Source organism: Vulpes vulpes, chromosome 7 (genome assembly GCF_048418805.1).
Source record: "Vulpes vulpes isolate BD-2025 chromosome 7, VulVul3, whole genome shotgun sequence".
Classification (NCBI taxonomy): domain Eukaryota; kingdom Metazoa; phylum Chordata; class Mammalia; order Carnivora; family Canidae; genus Vulpes; species Vulpes vulpes.
Genome location: NC_132786.1, coordinates 81,879,372 through 81,898,959, shown reverse-complemented (window position 1 = coordinate 81,898,959; position 19,588 = coordinate 81,879,372). Strand labels below are relative to the sequence as shown.

The window sequence follows — 19,588 nt, the reverse complement described above, 5'->3', positions numbered from 1 at the left end:
AATCAATATGCCATTTTTCATTTATATTTCTGCATTACCTAACAATGTAAAAGTAATTCCTGCAGCAAGATTGACTCCTAAGAGACTACAACTGATGCTGCACATAAGTGGTGTTCATTCTTATAGTGTTCAAAGATTTACTCATTTCTTTATTACAGTGTGCACTAAGGTATAATTATATTTTTCATTAGGGCTGATTTTTCTCACGGTTCACAAAACTTTATCTTATCTCTCTCCTACTGAAACATTTGCCAGAAATACTCAGTTTTTTATGAGGAGAAAATGTATACCAGCAGATTCTTGGTTAATTAACAAAAAGTTTGATTCATAAAAGAACTAACATGAAGTATAATTTTATTCTCAAACAATGACACTAATGATTACAAATCTATCGTAAAAAGTTCTGTCACAAGAATTAGTCCCTCCTATTAAATTATCCTAGTCCCAGAGCACCCCAGGTGGCTCAGTGGTTTAGTGCTGCCTTCAGTCCAGGGCGTGATCCTGGAGACCTGGGATCGAGTCCCACATTGAGCTCCCTGCATGGAGCCTGCTTCTCCCTCTACCTGTGTCTCTTCCTCTCTATCTGTCTCTCATGAATAAATAAATAAGATCTTTTTTTAAAAAAATAAATTATCCTAGTCCCTTTACCAGGGAAGCTAATCTGAATGGCACTGTGATAGGTATATTTTTATATCTGAACTGCACACAACAGAAAGTTTTTAACACTGATTTGTAGAGAATTACTTTGAACATTCCACCTTGACCAGTAATTATACTTTAAAAGAGACAAATGACAATTTCCATAAAATATAAAAGGCAATGATTTAAAAATAAGATCACTTAAAAAAGCTCATGAGCCCTTGGGGCATTCCCAAATAATAAAAATGGGGACTGCAAGGCATAAGCAAAGTTGTAGGAACCATGTTGTTGTGATTTACCACTGTATGGTCAGCTGCGAGCACTCAATAAAAATCTGTTGAATTAACTGTTGAATAATATTCCTTATTGTATCCTTGTTCAAAAAGGTAAGAAAGTATGTTATGCACTTTAGAGAAATAAATTGCATTAAAAATAAATAACATTTTGGGCAGCCCAGGTGGCTCAGCGGTTTAGCGCCGACTTCAGCCCAGGGCGTGATCCTGGAGACCCGGGATGGAGTCCCATGTCGGGCTCCCTGAATGGAGCCTGCTTCTCCCTCTGCCTGTGTCTCTGCCTTTCTCTTTCTCTGTCTGTCTCTCATTAATAAATAAATAAAATTTAAAAAAAATAATAAAAATAAATAACATTTTGAACATGTAAACCCTAATTCCTAAAGGGTTAATAATAAATGTGACATTTATATGGACTGTCTAAAAGTCACACACTCTCCTTAAATGATTTGTAAGTGTTAATTTATTTGTCTTCTAACAATTCTGTGAGGTATCCCATATTACGATCACCATCCTTATTTTTAAATAGGTAAATTAAGGCACAGAGATCTTTCAGTAATTCACCCAAGGACACACGATTTGTAAATGGTAGAGTCAGTATTCAAACTCAGACATGTAGTTACAGATTCTGCACCCTAACCATTCTGGGACATTTTATTTTATCTTATCTTTTCACTTGGATATATTTACTTCTATGTAAAAAGTTTTCTATTTCAGATCTAAATGTTTTCACGTAGTACTTCTGTTACAGCTCCCTCTGCCCTGGAATTGTATACTATTTATTCCCAACCTGTGGAAAAGCCAAGATTTGAACAGAAGGTTTCTCCCACCAGGAGGCAACAAGGACATTTTTCAACTACTGCCCAGCACAGCTGAGTCATAGTGGAACATTGTTAAAGTCAATTCAGCCTTCTTCTGCCCACAGGGCATCTCGATGCTTTAATTCCTCCCAGGAATATAATGAAAGAGGGTGGTTACTTCTAATTCATAAATTACCAAATCCATTACAACTTCTATTTCCAAAGAGGTTTCCTGTAGGTCTGCTGTGAGAAACATTCTTTATATCGTTGTTTTTTCCATTTCCCCAAGATGCACACACTAGTTTTAATATTAGGACTGAGTGATAGCCGCCTTCCCACAAGGATCTCACTGTAGCTGACACAGGTTCCCAGACCAGGAGAGATCATTTTGACCTAAGCATGTGGTCAGCACTTTTACCTTCTCATATGTATGGGGAATAAGACTGTGCGTGTGCTAAATAAGTGATCAATAGTTTACTGGATACTACACGAGGGCTCTAGAGACACTGGTGACAATAATATTAATAACTTAACAAGTCACTTACTCAGTAACAGGCACAACATTAACTTAATTCTCCATCGCTGGGCCAAAGTATATACATACATTTTTAAGAGGAGGGATTTAGACAAGACAATGTCTGAGTTTCCTTCAAAATCCAGATAAAATCTAAAATTCAAAATTCTGAAAATGTGCATGTAGTGGGTTTTCCTATATAATTATAACAGATTTATGTCAATTTTCCTTCAGACTTGCTGCCTTTATCTGAAAAACAAAAATAATAAAACTTTCCTAATGATATGACTCTTATTGACAACAGGATGAGGGTTTGGACAATAACATCCCATTCTGCTTCCAACTCTTGGAGAGAAAGGCTATCACATCATATTTTATATTATTCTTTTAACATTAATAGTAGCGATTTTTATTAGATGCTTCCAACATATTTTAAGTAGGTTGAGAGCTGACCGATACCTTTTCAGAAACCATCTGTGACTTTTCTTATGCCTCTCTTTATTTCTTGTCCCATTCTCTCATGTGTGTGTGGTGGGGATACTCATTTTAGCCAACTCACTGACCTCAGTTTAGGACTTTCAGGCTGGTTCTAAGCACAGCTTCCACATCTAACTTTTGCTGGTTGTTGTTTCACACAATAGATTTCTTAGCTGGCAACTCTAACTCCAAAACTGGAAAGAAAAACCAAATACTTCAATCTGTATTTTATGTCAATATCCTTCCAGATTAAAAATTAGAATGTCAAATAATTTGGCAGATATTTAACTGAGACCCACTCCATTTCTAAGGTATGAATTTTTGCATAAAGTTATATTATTTTAGGTCTGTAAGCTTGATTATACATATCGAGTTTATTTTTATGTGATAAAATAGACTGTTTTTCAGATGTGTCTAAAATCTCTAAGCAACACAGATCATTAGTTCTCAATAATTTTTTTGCTTTTTAATTCTCTAGTACTTTCTTTTATCAACATGAAAGAAGAAAAGTCCTAGCTTCCTATGTTGATCTAGAATTCAGAAGAAATCATTCAAGAAGAAAATTTCTAATATTCATATAAATATGCACTACTCAAAAAGTAAAACCAACATAGATAGCATTTTAAAAACCTTAGGAAACAAAAGAGGAAAAGCAAACTAATATTGAACTGATAGTATTAAGGTAAGAAAAAAAATCCAAATTACAAGTTTTTTTAAGTGTGTCTAACCTTTAGAATTTACAGTATATCTCAGATTTTCCACAGTAGCCAGTTTCTCTAGCTCCCCAGTAAAAATTTTAGAAAACATGTGATTCAGACTACAATGACTCACAGTCATACACATTTCAGTATAAATTGGGCCTGTTGACATATGTATCAGTGGAGTCTGGTTTTGGCCGCATTTTAAAATGTGGCTTCTTGGAAGGTAAAGAGCTAGAGACAGAGGAAGATCCACGAATAAGGGACATCAGTGAATTGTTAAATTCTAAACAACTTTTAACACTTATGTATAGGTTAACAAAACTCAGGTTCAAGTGAAAGCACTATTTGTCCTGAATGGCATGGGAGTGTTACATGAGTCTAAGGTTTGTTTCACTGCCACTCTTGCTAACATCACCTACAATTCTTTCATTCTGGTCATCACTGCCAGCATTTAGTGCTGCAGCCATTCCACATGCAGATTTTTTCTAAAAACACATTGGTGTATTTCAACTCAGATCCTTCATCACTTATCTGATTTACTGCCAACAATTCTACCCTCATATTGTATAGTAAAAAAAAAAAAAGAAAAGAAGAAAAGAAAAGAAAAGAAAGAAAAGGAGAAGAAGAGAAGAGAAGAGAAGAGAAGAGAAGAGAAGAGAAGAGAAGAGAAGAGAAGAGGAAAGGGAAGGAAAGGAAAGGAAAGGGAAGGAAAGGAAAGGAAAGGAAAGGAAAGGAAAGGAAAGGAAAGGAAAGGAAAGGAAAGGAAAGGAAAGAAAGGAAAGGAAAGGAAAGGAAAGGAAAGGAAAGGAAAGGAAAGGAAAGGAAAGGAAAGGAAAAAGAAACATAATAGCTTCGCATATTGAAATCCCTTTGCCCAGAAGGTTTCCATCCACGGTGGAGAATGAGACGATCAGCCCTATTTGTAGCAGTCTGTTTTGCATTTTAAGATGTCTTATTACCTCACATGCATGATTTGGCTAAAAATGAACTAACGTTCTTTTGAATTTCCTCATTTCCATGGAGTTGGAAGCTGCCATTCTTAGCAATCAACCCCCATCCACACTGCTTCAGTCTGCTTTATGGTGACTGAACAGAGAGGTTTCTCACAGACAGAGTAGAATATGCATATGAGTTGCAATTCATATAATTCCTTCTTGTTTCCATTTACAGCTTTTAAAAAGCCCATATAGATGAGTTTTTTAGAGGATTTTTAGGACAGTGAAACTTGTCTATAAACTTGATACTATAATGGCAAATACATCATTATAATTTGTCAAAACTCACAGAATGTACAACACCAAGAGTGACCCTAATATAAACTACAGATTTTAGGTGGTATTGACATATCAGAGTGGGTTCATCAATGGTCACAAATGTACCATTCTGGTGGAGGGATGTTGATAATTACATGCATGTGTGGGGGCAGGGAGTACATGTGAATTCTGTATAATTACTGCTCAATTTTTTTTTTTTAATTACTGCTCAATTTTACTGTGCATCGGGCAGCCCGGGTTGCTCAGTGGTTTAGGGCCGCCTTCAGGTCGGGGTGTGATCCTGGAGACCTGGGATCAAGTCCAACATCGGGCTCCCTGCACGAAGGAAGCCTGCTTCTCCCTCTGTCTGTGTCTCTCATGAATAAATGAATAAAATCTTTAAAAAAAAAAATTTTTTTACTGTGCATCTACAACTGATCTAAAACATAAAGTCTATTTAAAAGGAGAACAAAATCTCTCATGTATTAGCATCTTCGCATTGCTGGGAGAAGTCACACTGTGATAAGACAAAACAGAAAAACAATGTAATTAAATGTTACCATCATTGTCATCATCATCCCCCTTGAATGTGAGAAAACTTTTGAAGGGAGGAGTAGGATATTAAACAAGATTTAAATAATGAAGCTAAGTGATGATTTTATGATCAGAGAGAAGACAATTTTAAGTATCAGCATTCCTTTTCAAAAGGGTGACCACATCTTTACAATAACTGTCTAGTTCACATGTTGATCAAAATTATTTCTAACATGATGTCTTGATAATCTCTCTGATAGATTTTCAGATATGTACATTTTAGTTTGGAGTTTTAATGAAATTTAGAAAAATTAGGGAAAAATAGACCTTTCTTTGGCTCAAACCACAGCATCAATTCCTCTGAAAATATTCTTCAGTTTTCAGATGTCTATGAAAACAACTGCCTGAACTTTGCATTAAAACTGCTCAGGTATCAAACTGCTGAGAAAGCCTTTTAAAAGTAGAGTGACATCTTATGGAAAATATAGTTAATTCTACTAATAGAAAATATATTCTGAAACAAAGATATAGTAAAATTGAAGCCTACAGGCCAAACAAATGGGCTAAGTTATATCTAGATAACCTTGAATTTGTAACTATGGCTTCCATGGTGAATTTTATATGCTAATGATAAAAAAATAGTTAAAGGTCTATACTTTGGGGACTAACAGGCATTTATTCAGAGATATTCTATTTATCAAACTGACAGACTCTACAGACTCTACTCTGCATCTGAAAGCAGCTGATTTCCTTCTGTTTTCCACTATTCCCTACCGAATCCTGAGAGGCACATTACAAACAAACCCTGTACTCGCCATGGCCTCTGTAGAGTTACATCTGTAGTGTGTTCCGCAAATTAATCTAAAATGTGATTTACAATAATTTCCTTTCTTAAATCAAGACAGGGAACAGGGAACAGCCTGGAGGAGGAAACTACCAACATTAGGAAGGTAATATTTTAGACCTCTGGCGGGAAAGAGACCTGTCCAATTTTACTTGATTAAAACCATGGAGCCATTTAAACACGGTTCCTGCATTAAAAAAGTCACTGAAAAATATATAAACCAAAGCTCATGTGCTTATATGACAGAGTCCTCATGGTCTCTATTTTTCAGGGACAAATTTAGCCCAACTGTCTTTCCATATAGCTTGACATGATCCTTTAAAACAGTGGGAGAACAGCTGGGAAATATGGATGACCCCATCCTTGACTTGCAGGGATTGCAGGAAAGCACAATTCTACAGATTTATCTATTTTGTCTTAATCTCATCTACATGGAAATATACCCTTAAGTTTCATACTATTATACTGCAAATGAACATTAATTTCTTGGTGAATTTATTTATGCATTTACTTGTCATACTTCAATAATTTTCTTTTCATGCGATCTCAGTGCCTATTACAGATGTGTGGCTCTCATCTATTTGAATTTCCAGAAGACAGAACAAAAAGACATTTAGATTCAAGGGAGGAATGGTATAGTACTGATTCCAGATGCAACGGACCGATTTTTAATCACCAGAAAATATCTGGTTATTAGAAAATAAATTAATAATTTTAGAGATGTACAATGTACAAAAAGCAGCATGGGAAAGGATCTGGGAAAGTACTTGTTCAATGCTCTCAGTTTTCAGGTGAGGAGCCTAAGGGTCAGAAAGGATAAATGACATCTTGAAAGTTGCAGGCTAGTTAACAGACACAACCAGCTCTCCTAATGCAATGTTCAACACATTCGGCCCACAACAACAGCATAACTAGATGATCATTTAAGGCCTGCAGAGTAGGAGCTTCAAATCTTAAACACCTTTTGTGCATGTTTACATTCACTCAGTGACGTTTGTTTTTGCAGCCCAATGTTACAAACATAGTAAATACCAAGCAGGTGTGTAGGGCCTATGTGTAAGAACTTCAAAGCAAACCTGAGGTTCCAACACTATCAAAAGTCTTTAACTTTTGACTGTGCCCAGCCAAGGGAGCACTGATAAAGAGAATATTAGTTTGTAAACTGCTGGTTTACCAAAGCAAATCAGCAGAAATTAGAAATTTAGGTGGGTGTTAGTCTTTTTTTTTTTTTTTAAAGATTTTATTTATTTATTTGTGAGGGGAGAGAGAGAACACAAGCGGGGGGGGGGGGGGGGGTAGGGGAGCCCAGCAGACAGAGGGAGGGAGAAGCAAGCCCTCGGCTGAGCCAGATACACTGTGGGGCTCAATCCCCAGGACTCTGAGACCATGACCTGAGCAGAAGGCAGATGCATAACCAACTGAGCCACTGAGGCACCTCGGTGGGTCTTAGTCTTTATGCTAATAATTTAGTCACACATATTTTTAATTCATTCAACCAATATTTGCTGAATGTCTACTCGTGCTAAGTATTGTTCTGGACACACAGCACAGATAAGAGAGAGAAAGACAAGCCAAGTCTCTGCCCTCACAAAACTTACAATCAAGTAATGGAATAAAAAAACTAAACAGATGAACAAATGAACGAAATCATGTCAGTGCTACTGAGGAAGTTAAACTGGATGATAGTAATGGGAAAGGTTCTATTTTTAAACAGGTGATAGATGATCTATGATCTCTTTGATTAGAAGGAGGTAGCCATGTGAGAAGCAAGAAAAATATTCTAGGCAAAGGGAAAGGCTAAGTAAAAAGAGGCTCCGATGTGGGAATGTGTCTGGGGTTTGGTTGTACCACAGTTAGGCAAGGAGCAGCAGAGTGGTGAAAACACAGGCTGGAGGAGGGATCTGAAATAAGTTTTTTCATGCAGATAATATAAAGATGAACCCTTTTTTAGAAATGAGTCTGAATACCTCTACACAATTTTATTATTATTTTATTATAAACAGGCAAGACAAACCTCGGTATTAGGAAAGCCATAATGATTCTAAATCACATAGAATTTACTTATTCAAAATGAATACAGAAAATGAGACCCAAAGAAGCACTTAAATATGACTTTGCTTACAAGGGAAAAAAAAGTAGTTACAGCATTTTTTGTGTGTAGCTGGAATTCAGAACTGAAATCCACTTAAATCTGAATGGATCTACAAATAATACATGATCATCTGGTTTACCTTGTCTAGCAGGTTAACATTGGCCTCACCCATTACTATTGAATTAGTCAAATGACAAAATGGTCTTTAAACCATGAAGTATATTTTCTTTTTTATATTATAGCGTGTCATATTTGTTGTATGTAGAAAATACATATAATGACCAATGATGTACTAGAATGTATATACACAATCAATAATTTACTAGAAAATTAGGCAACTCTATAAGGTAAAGCATCCATGTGTATAAATACAAAGAAGACTGGGCTACCTGAGAGTCAAAGATATGGATCAAGCATCTGAATCCCAGTTTTGCAACCATTTACCTGAGTGATCAGGCCTCTATGAACTCAGGTCTCTCTGAAAAATATGCATTACTATACCTTACTAGATTCAAGAGACAAGGAAACAAGAATTTCTAAGTGTCTGGCACACAGATTAAATTCAATAAATTCTAGTGTTTCCCCCTGCTCCCCAAGCTGTTTTTCTAAAAAAAAATAGTAACACTTAAAATATGGGACCTATACTCAGACAGACTTCATTTGTCTCTTTTAATCAATTTTCACATAAGAAAAAAAAAGGTAGGACAAAAGAACTGCTTCTAAAGCTCTTTATACATCAAAGTCTGAATTAAGACCTAGTGTTTCTAATTGTTCTGCTGCCTGGAAGCACCCCATTTTGACTGTCTAGCTTCTCCACAGCTTCTACTGTGCTTCCTTCAGCTCAGACATTAACACGTGCCCAAGTGCAGTAAATCACAGCTAATTGCATGTCTTAAATTAAAAGACAAAAATAATGCACAATTAATTGGGGGGAAATTGTCAGTTGGTGGATGAGTCTTGCTCATTACACTTTGTGCACAGGATGCATGCCAAGGGTGTGTTTCAGGCAAGAAGACTCAATCTGTGACACTGAGGGGAAGGTGCATGGCACAACCTTTCTGCAGAGCAGTCTGGTGCAAGGAATCACACGCTTCAGAATACTGACACTGCCACAGCAGCACACAGCTTCCTCTCCAAGGACGTTCAGTGCAGGACTGCAGTTGACAGCAAAATTTAGCAAGCACTAAAATTTTCATTGATAAGGGACTGAATAAATGGATGAGGTTTGTGCCATTAAAGGAAAAATCTAGCTGTTAGAAATGATTTTTTTTCATGTTTAACAATATGAAAAATTGTGCATGGCATATTCTTAGGTGAAAACTGTTTATAAAACAATATGTTTTGCAAAAGATAAGTGTAGAGGAGGAGGGGAAGGTACTAGGAAAAGAAACAAGGAAACATTTGCTCTGAATATCTCTAAATTTTCTAATTTTCTAAAACACTTCCTAAGCCTTTTAAAACTGAATTTCAATTTATTTCTGAACCTAAAATTATAACATATCTGTTTTAAAGATCCAAATGAATCTTTTAGGATGAACTTACCTGACAATTATAATAAAGATGTTGCCATAAAATTAAAAAAAATCCCCAGTAATCATTTATATATAATCACATTATACCCTTGGATACATAAACAAAATCAACTTTGTAAAATATATTTTATAAATATACAAGAAAACCATGTTCAATAGAATTATATGTTCAATGCAACTACTTACTCCAACATATACCTTACAATATATTAACACACCAGAAGAAAACCACTATAAAACCTTATTAATTTACTGATATTGACAAACTACAAAATATGCTCACAGCAAATCCAATAACCCTAAATTTGAAGAACTATAAATCTCTCCTCCACCCACCTACTCTTCCATTATTTTCTACTCTGTAATTGAAAGATTTTATGTCTGGCACCTAGTATTATTTTGATGCTAAAATCTGCAATAAACCACACACATACATACACAGAGTTTCATCATTTCTGCCAACTAGATGAGAAGAAATGACACTTTTGCAATATATATTCGTTATGCTAACTTTTGTTCTATTTCAATTTTAGGAGGAAAGAATATATAAAACCCAACAGAGTATATTCATTCCAAAGGTACTGAACAGTTCACTAACCTTGAAATAAGAAATAAACACTTCTTGCTCTTTTATTTATTGGAAGGTGGGGTGGGAAAAGATAATCATATTTCAGGAAAAACCTGTATCTCAACCTCAGGCATGTTTATGTCCCAAGGGTAATATTTCCATTCCATTCTTAATGGAACAAATTTCTAATCAGAATATGTATTCAAAAATAATTGAGGCAATGCAATGTCAACATATCATGCTGCCATCAGCATCCCCTGGTGCTGGGAATCAACTCGGCACCCTCTCTGCTGTGACCTAGCCCAGGCAATGCAGGAATGTCACACTTGATGAAGGGAGGAGAGCTAGCAGGGATGATACAATTTTGCCCCCATCTGTGTGCTCAACACAGAGTCTGGAGGAAAGCTTCAAAGCTGGAAGAGGCCAACCTGAAAACTCTAAGGGATGGATGACTTATTACAGAAAATTACAACTTTTCAGTCAGAATCAGTGTCTACTTCTGTAAAGTTATTGAAAATTCCTGAAACTCATTTCTGAAAAAACATAACACTGGCCCTAGATTTTTAAATTATTAAAATGGTAGGGCAATATGTATTATTGAATATATGTATTGAATACATTTTGTGATGCCTCCTAAAGTCCAGAGGCTTAAATTAAGGTTTCTTTAAGTCTGACAATAGATTGATTATTGTTAAAGCAGGTGATGGGTAATGAGTTTTCCTTACACTCTCCTCCTATTTTTGAAAATATTTGACATTTGCATGATAAAAGGTGAACAAAATTAGGTTTCTTTCCATATATTTTATGCTAAAAATTTGACTGACTTTTCCTTTAGAAATATATGAGATCTGATTTATGCTTATGATTATTCAAGACTCTAAAGAGCAGTGTCAATTTTTTAAAAATCCATGAAGCATGATGTTGACCACTAAAAAAAAAAAATTCCTTCAATCCTCAAAAAATTTTTACCATGATCTATAATGACAGAAGAAGCACACCTAAACAAATGCAATGCCACCATCTGCCTGGCATTCTCACAGTGTGACAAAATAGACTGGTAATTAACTGCTTTCCTACCGAAATCTGCCAGCTTTAACTCCCCCGTGTCACTGATCAGAAGGTTCTGTGGTTTCAGGTCTCTGTGCAAAATATAACGCTGGTGGATGTAAGACAGCCCTCGCAGCAACTGAAATAAAAACAACTGAAAAAATAGGGAGACAAGAGTTAAAATCTGAACACAGATAAATGCCAGTTTCTATATACAATCTGCCAAGTACTTGTATTTAGCAAAAATGGGTACCCATCACTAAATTTCCTACCCAAATTACTTAAGGAGAACATACATAAAGGTATGGAAATCCCTAGTTTAGTAACAAGTAAATCTGGAATTTTCTACCAACTTACTATGTCAACCCAGAGTGCCCTCCTCAGCCAGAAATCTATAATCCAATCTGCATTCTATAAATTAGGCAAAATGTAAAGAATCAATTCATTTTAATACCTGATTTCCTCAGGCTTATATTGATGCTGGAGACAGAGGGAAAAAAATCTATCCATAACATTATCAAAAAAAGCAGAATTTTTTTACCAAGTTTATGTAAATGTGCACATATTCAATTCCATAGAAATGACATAAACATGTTACCCAATGATTCACCCATTAACATGCTTTAAGGAATGGAAAGATAAGATGATTTCAATAATTAAAACAAAACAGTCACATGGCCCAATTAATACTACATTGTAATTATAATGCTTTTGCACATATGGCCACAGAGATTAGGCTGTCGCCTAAAGACAGACACGCACCTTTACTGATTACAGAGCAGACCCATCTGAAAGGAAACCAAAAACAGAGCAACCAAGAATTGAAGAGCAATATTTTTGAAGAAATAATTTTAGGAAATGATTGATGGTTTTCTATGTTTAGTTTCATATTGGATTATATCCAATATTTTTTTGATAATAATATAATGTGATTTTCAAGGGTTTCTAATATTCTGTTTATGAAAAGGGAAATGTTTTATTTTATTTTATTTTATTTTGATTTAATTTAATTTAATTTATTTATTTATTGCAGGCTCCCAATGTGGGGAGCCCAATGTGGGGCTTGAACTCATGACCCAGAGAAGGAGACTTGAGCTGAGATCAAGAATCGTACACTTAATAGACTGAGCCACCCAGGCTCCCCCAAAAAGGAAATACTTTAAAATAATTCACTTCACAAAATAATCCTAATAATTTCTAGTTTTTAAAAATCAATCTTTTAAAACAAAAATAAAAACAAATGTTTTAAGTGCCATCGGTATTCGAGTCTACATAATTAGCTAGTGACAAAAAGCAGTTTCAGGGAAATGTGAAATGAGTTAGTTGTCCAAGACGGATGATATAAGGAATCCAGAATATTTAAATGGAAGAGATTGGCAAACTCCTCAAGGGCCCTGGAAGCTAGCATCTCTGGAAAATTTCCAACTAACAGGGGTGGGGAGTTGGGGAGGTGCAGCTACAAAAGCCAAGTAAACTTTTTACAGGGTGGATACCTTGAAATCACAGGAAGACAAATGCATTTCAGAATCTTTGTATGTGATGACATGCCATGGAGCAGCAAAAACCTACAATCATTATTTCAGAATCTAAGCATCACAAAGGAAAAGCCTGTTTGTTCTGTGTTAGCCTAGATTAAATGAGTGGCTCAAGAACCTCAGGAAGCAAACGTCTCTCTAGACTCCTCCTCTCAATCCTTCCTGTGCAGCAGATGGAGAGACTTAACATCATCACCAGCAGCTTCCAGCTTCATTCTTTCCTCCTAATACCCCCTCCACCCCAAAGACTAAAGCTTACAATTTCTAAGAAAATCCATATTCTTTCAGTATAGAAGGGAGGAGGTGAGCAAATAAAGCTACCATGTGTTTTCAAAAGCTTAAAAACAGAAGGCAAGAGTAGACCACATAACAACCTTGATTTTAAAAAAATGGATTGTGGAAAGAAAGTTTTAGCCTTCTGAAAAGTACAGAAGTCTGAGACTTATCAGAATGTGACTGTCTATTTAACTATGGCCATGAATTTTAGTTTAATACACACCAAAGGCCAATTGCTGTTCTGTGGATGTATCACAGAATACAACCTCATTTAATCTCTGTAAGAACATTAGTGAAAGAGGTACTACTGTGATCTCTGTGTTCGTGATGGGGAAACTAACCACAACTTCTCAAAGTTGTACAGCAATTAAGTGGCAGAACCAGGACTCAAACCCCAGCAGTTTGATTCCAAAGTTCATGGTCTTAACCACTTCACTATAGGAATCTTGGCCAGACATCAACACAAGTAGACAAGATGTGGACATAGAAGCTACTTCCTCCAATACAGGATCAAGTCTAGGCAGATAATACCAAAGCCTTCATGGCTACTAAGTGAGCCCTGCTGCCAGCTGGGTGCTCAGACTTCATCATCCTACGCTCCCTGACTTCAAGTAATCTCACCCACCCCCACACACCAAGCACAGCACTCTTCACGCCTTTACCTTTATTTTTGCCTCTTTTCTGAAAAAGAAGCCCCCTCTCCCCATTGCCTGTGTGATTCTCCAGGTCTCATCTCAAGAACTGTTCCTCCCTGGAGCCTACTACTGTGACCACCTCCTCAGCCTTCACTCCCTCTACAGGGCGTGCGTCGGTGCTCCCCCTCTGTGCACCCAGGGCAGCCTCTGTACATGTCTACCACATATGCTATCATCCTGGCCCTCACAGATTGTGTGCCTTAACTATCTTCCTAACCTGGGTACACAGCTGATATTCCTATGTCAGTACTGTGAATACTGAACTGAACTTTGAGACATTTGGATGAAGCAGATACAAAAATAACACATAGGAAACAATGCAATGGGATTTTCTAAGCATCAGGGTAGAAGTGGGTAAATCAGGCATTCCTAAAAGGCTCTTTTTAAAATATATTTACTAATTAGTGAAAATATATAATCCTCCTGCTAATACAAAAGCTATTCAAATTGGATATCATATTAAAGGAGATTAAGAATATTGGTGTCAGGGAAGGATGGGAGTACACACTCCGATTACAATTGTATACATGACTAATGAAGCCCAGACATGACAAATACAGCCCCAAACATGGTTATAGCCCAAACAAATTTTAGCTCTTCAAGCAATACACAAAGTTAAGTCAGAACAAATCTCCATAGAATGAATTCATTCAGGATTTATTAAGTGCCAACCATATGCCATGCCAGGTGCTGTCATGCAAGAGGGTTGCAAAGATGAATACGAGGTTATATGTAGTCCCTGGATTCCAGAAACTCACAGTTCATTGGGAATGGGAGACACACAACGGATGGCTACCACTTCAAGAAGTCTGCACTGTAACAGCAACACAAACTCAGTGTACTGAAGACACAGAGGAGGGAGGGTCTAACTAAAATTAAAAAAAAAAAATGTAGAGTTGATCCTTCCATAATATAAAGAGCAGCCTGTGGAAGGGATAAATCACAGGAATCTTGTCCCTCTGAATGCAGAATTCATCACACATAAAATTTTAATAGGAAACCAAATTGAACAGTCACTAGATGCATAAGTTGAAATGATGTGTTAGAGGACAGACCTCTTGCTATCCTGAGGGAAAATATCAAAGCAACCAGGCAAGTAGGTCACTAGATAAATTAAGAAGATAATCCCAAATAAACGAAAAGACAGTATATGAAACTATAACCCTACCAAGTCACTATCATAAAAGTAATGGTAGCAGGGGGACAACGGTACACTTCACTAAACACAGTAGAAAAGCTGGTGTTTTAGAAACAATATTTTGCTGTGCTGAAAAGAATATGCGCTGCTAGCTGAGGGAAGACTGTGAAGAAGTGGTGGTCATGCTCAGTTAAATAGAATGGAATAGTCTTTGGAAATGTCTTGAGAACTCATGTCTTGGGACTCTCTTCTGCCAAACAAGCAGGCAAATACCTAACTTTCATTTCAATTTTTGAGAAAGCCATTTCATTTGGCTATATAAGTCACCACACAATAAGCTACACTTGATCTTTTTTAAAAAATTATTTAAATTCATGCTATACTGGCTCTTATTTTTTAAATTTATCTATTCTATTCTATTAATTTATTTATGATTTAATTAATTTATTTATTTGTATTCATGAGAGACATATAGAGAGAGGCAGAGATATTAGGCTAAGGGAGAAGCAGGATCCCCACAGGGAGCCCAATGTGGGACTCCATCCCGACCCTGGGATAACGCCCTGAGCTGAAGGCAGATTTTCACCAACTGAACCACCCAAGCGTCCCTAAACTGGATCTTTTGAAAACCAGAAGACACTATGAGAACAAGAAGGATCACCAAAGAGGGGCCACATGCAGAGAAAAGAGTAAAAATCATCTTTGGTATTTGCTAATACAAATTGTAAATACCGATGGAATCTCAGAGACTGAAAAGACTGATACTAATGGAAGACTTACTCTAATTGAAAAGTTGTTCGAGTACTCTTACGTGTATCATTAAATCCTTTCCATCAATCATCCTGTATTTTTTTTCTTTTCTTTTAAATAAGAAAACTAACCTCTAAAGGCACAAGAAACTTACTCAAAGTCATCCACTCATCACACAGCACTTGTGAACTTCCCATTATACCCCATCACTTTAAGTGAGGTTGATGATAAATGCATGGATCAATAGACATATATACCCATTATAATGAAAGTGCTTTAAGTAATTGAATCCAAGTTTGTGAAAGTTTCAATTAGCATCTTATATAATGAGTATATGATTCCTGCATTTGTTTTTGCTATTTAAAATCCTCTCAGAAGTTAAGAACATGGCTCTAGGTACTAAAGCTGGTTAAGTATTAACAACAGATGTGAAACTCTCTTCCCATCTTCCTATTAGGTAGAGATAACGTCTTCCTACAAATAGAGTGTCACCTCAGGATATTCTCTTCAACTTTATAAAAGAAGATTCCTCCAAATTCTTCAATATAATCACTGAGGATTTATACTCTAGTTTGAATATGTTTACTTTCTGCAGTACAAACCCCAATGGGAAAATGCCTTAAATAGCAATGATCTGATGAACAGGGACATTTTTGCCAGCAGCAGATCTATTTATAGCCCAGTTGTCTTGTCATCCCTGGCAGGAATTTGCTCATATTCTCAGTGCCATGGTATATACTTCTTGGGGATAGCCTTTAATACTTCATCTATTCCCTTATGAAACTTTTTAGGTTTTAAGTAGGTTAAAAAAAAATCAAGGTAAGGCCTTTCATCAAAACTTTTTAAGTTGGTAAAAGGCACACATTTTTGGACTCAGTAAGTTTTATTACTCAGAAGAAGTATTGGCATTTGCAGTAAGCAACAAGATTTATATTCCCTTCTCTTCCTAAGTCTATAGATGTGTGATCAGATATTCTTTACCTCAACGTTTACAGTCATTAGGGTCTATGAATGGTCTGAAATGCATGCATTATTTAATATATGTGGTCCCACTTAATACGAGACTAAGCACAGGGAACATCATACAGATTTTCATGGGTCAATTTTCCTTAAGGAATAACTAGAGTCTTTTGGGGCTGACAGGAGGCTTATTAGAAGTATTAGCAATGACACTATGTCTTACGGTATATAACCAATTCTTACAAAGACACTTAATGTACTTTTTTACCACCTGTGAACCAAGTATAACACCTTCGGATCTTAAATTTCTCATCTTGAAAATGACTGATTGAGTCTTAGATAATGACTTTAATACTCATTCATATTGTAATGTTATATCATTTCATAATTTTTTGAATAACAGAAATCGAAGGGACTCTGCAAATAAAAGAACTATAATAACTGCCATTTACTAAGTGCTTACGATGACATTGTGCTAAGGGTTTTATATTCGTTTAGATAATTTAATCCTCCCAACACCTCTACCAGATAAATGTTATTATCCTGATTTCACAGATTAAGAAACAAAGGCTCAGAAAAACTAAATGAATCGACCAAAGGGCTACTTAACAAGTAAGATGTAATACTAATATTTGAACCCATTTTTGTCTTGCTCTGACACCCACAATTAAGAGTACTGCTTGTGTACTGTTTGATTTTTTTTAAAGTATGTGTACTATTTGATTAAAGTAGCTATACATGGTGTGAATCTAAGGCTGGAAAATATGACAATGGCAAATAAACCAAAACTGTACATGGGTAATAACTACTTCAAACAACATGGCCCATATTTAACACTGTATTGTTCAAAAAACCCAAAGGCTACACAAGCATGAAATTACCCAGATATCAAACTTTCTAGAGATGGAAAATGATTAGAAACTTTGAGATCACAAAATATTTGATTAATGTCAAAATATTTTACAATATACAGCAGATAATGGTTTCATTACAATATTAGGTCATCTTCAATTTTTAAAGACCACAGTAGGATTCATCATGATTCATTCCATTTAGGTGAGTCTCAAATGTGCAAATACCGAATCCTAATTTCAAATACAGTGTACAAAATTCATCTTAAATAGTATCTATCTTACAAAACACCATTGCAGTATCATGTGTTAAATTTTTCGAAAAGAATTCTTAGAATACTATACAGAGATGTAAGGGAGACAAAAATAAAACCCCAGATATTCAGGATCCCTGGGTGGCACAGCGGTTTGGCGCCTGCCTTTGGCCCAGGGTGCGATCCTGGAGACCCGGGATCGAATCCCCCGTCGGGCTCCCGGTACATGGAGCCTGCTTCTCCCTCTGCCTATGTCTCTGCCCCTCCCCCTCTCTGTGACTATCATAAATAAATAAAAATTTTAAAAAACCCAGATATTCAATATTATGGACACTGTGGACACTCTTGACAATGTAATGTGTGCTACTGGGAAAGTGTAAAATACAAATATCCATGCCCAGCCATCAGGCTGTAGATGTACAGTCTTTTGCCATGTACTACAGAGAGGTGTAGTTCTTGGAAACTGAGTCCCAGGACTAATTTATCTTGCTGCTTTGTATCCTTTTTGAGATCTTCAGTTCACTTTTCCTCTTCTTTGTTTCACCCCCTCAAGGTCCTTAGATATATAACACTTTATCATTTATAATGAAACAGTTATTGAAATTATATTCCCTAAGATATTTACCCTTAACATCTTATTCCTAAAGATGATAATTTTCTGGAGAGGAATAACTCCAACAATGAGGATTTTGGGTGTTTGGGCAAGCTCCTGTAGGGAAAGACCGAGCACACGTTCTGTGATCTTTGAGTATACCAGGGAAGCTGGCCTCCTATTCTGTCCTCTCTTCTGTCCTCCACCCAGGGGCAGATATCAAGAAAGGTGTTGTTCGAGGCACAGAGACATCCACCTGGAACACGTAGATTGAAACGGGAACCAGAGTTGGCATACTTAGAAGGAGTCAAATGAGGTTTGAAAGATCTTTGTTTTGTCAAATTCCTTGAAAGAAGCTCTAATACAGTAAGTAGGTTTCCAAGTTATTATGGTTTGTGTATATGATGAAGCAAGTTGGTAGGGCTGAGGATGAGAACTTTCCCTTTAATAAAGTTGGTCAACAGCCTAAAATTTGTGAAATGTATGCTACTTTCCTCTAACTAAAGGGTCATTCTTTTTTTACACACAATGGAAGGTAATAAATGAAGTTTAAGATGGTTTTACTGACCTTTTTAAAAAAATAGATTTTATTTTTTTTAATTCATGAGACACACACAGAGAGAGGCAGAGACAGAGGAAGAAGAGGTAACAGAGATCCACACAGGGAGCCTGATATGGGACTCGATCCCAGGATCACAACCTGAGCTGAAGGCAGATGCTCAACTGCTGAGCCACCCTGGCGTCCCGGTTTTACTGCTTTAAGTAACATCTAAAACACTAATCAATATGAAGTGTCTAGTATCAACTGATAAGACTAATACAACTTTTTTAAAAAGGAAAGAGAGCCCAGAAATAAACCTATGCTTACATGGTCAATTAATCTATGACAAAAAGAGGCAAGTATATACAGTGGATAAAAGACAGTGTCTTCAATAAATGGTGCTTGAAAACTGGACAGCTATTTGCAAAAGAATGAAGCTGGACTACTTCCTTACACCTCAAAGTGGATTAAAGGCCTAAATGTGAGACCTGAAACCATAAAATTCCTAGAAGAGAACGAAAGCAGTAATTTCTTTGACACTGGCTACAGAAACATTTTTCTAGATATGTCTCCTCAGGCAAGGGAAACAAAAGCAAAAATAAACTATTGGAACTATGCCAAAATAAAAAGTTTCTGCACAGCAAAGAAAAGCATCAACAAAACAAAAAGACGACCTACTGAAATGAAAGCTCATATTTGCAAATA

At 36.3% G+C, this 19,588-nt stretch overlaps 1 protein-coding gene across 11 annotated transcripts in view; it reads right to left on the bottom strand.

The window, feature by feature from the left end:
- The window catches only part of CDK14 (cyclin dependent kinase 14), a 723,056-nt gene that overhangs the window by 255,121 nt on the left and 448,347 nt on the right, over positions 1–19,588 (bottom strand). For all 11 annotated transcript variants that reach the window (XR_012002660.1, XM_072764239.1, XM_072764240.1 and 8 more), the window contains one exon: positions 11,322–11,445. Coding sequence is in view for 10 of the 11 variants with exons in the window: in XM_072764239.1 (XP_072620340.1) it covers positions 11,322–11,445 (124 nt within the window). In the remaining variant the exon portion in view is untranslated. The remainder of the gene's footprint in view (positions 1–11,321; positions 11,446–19,588) is intronic.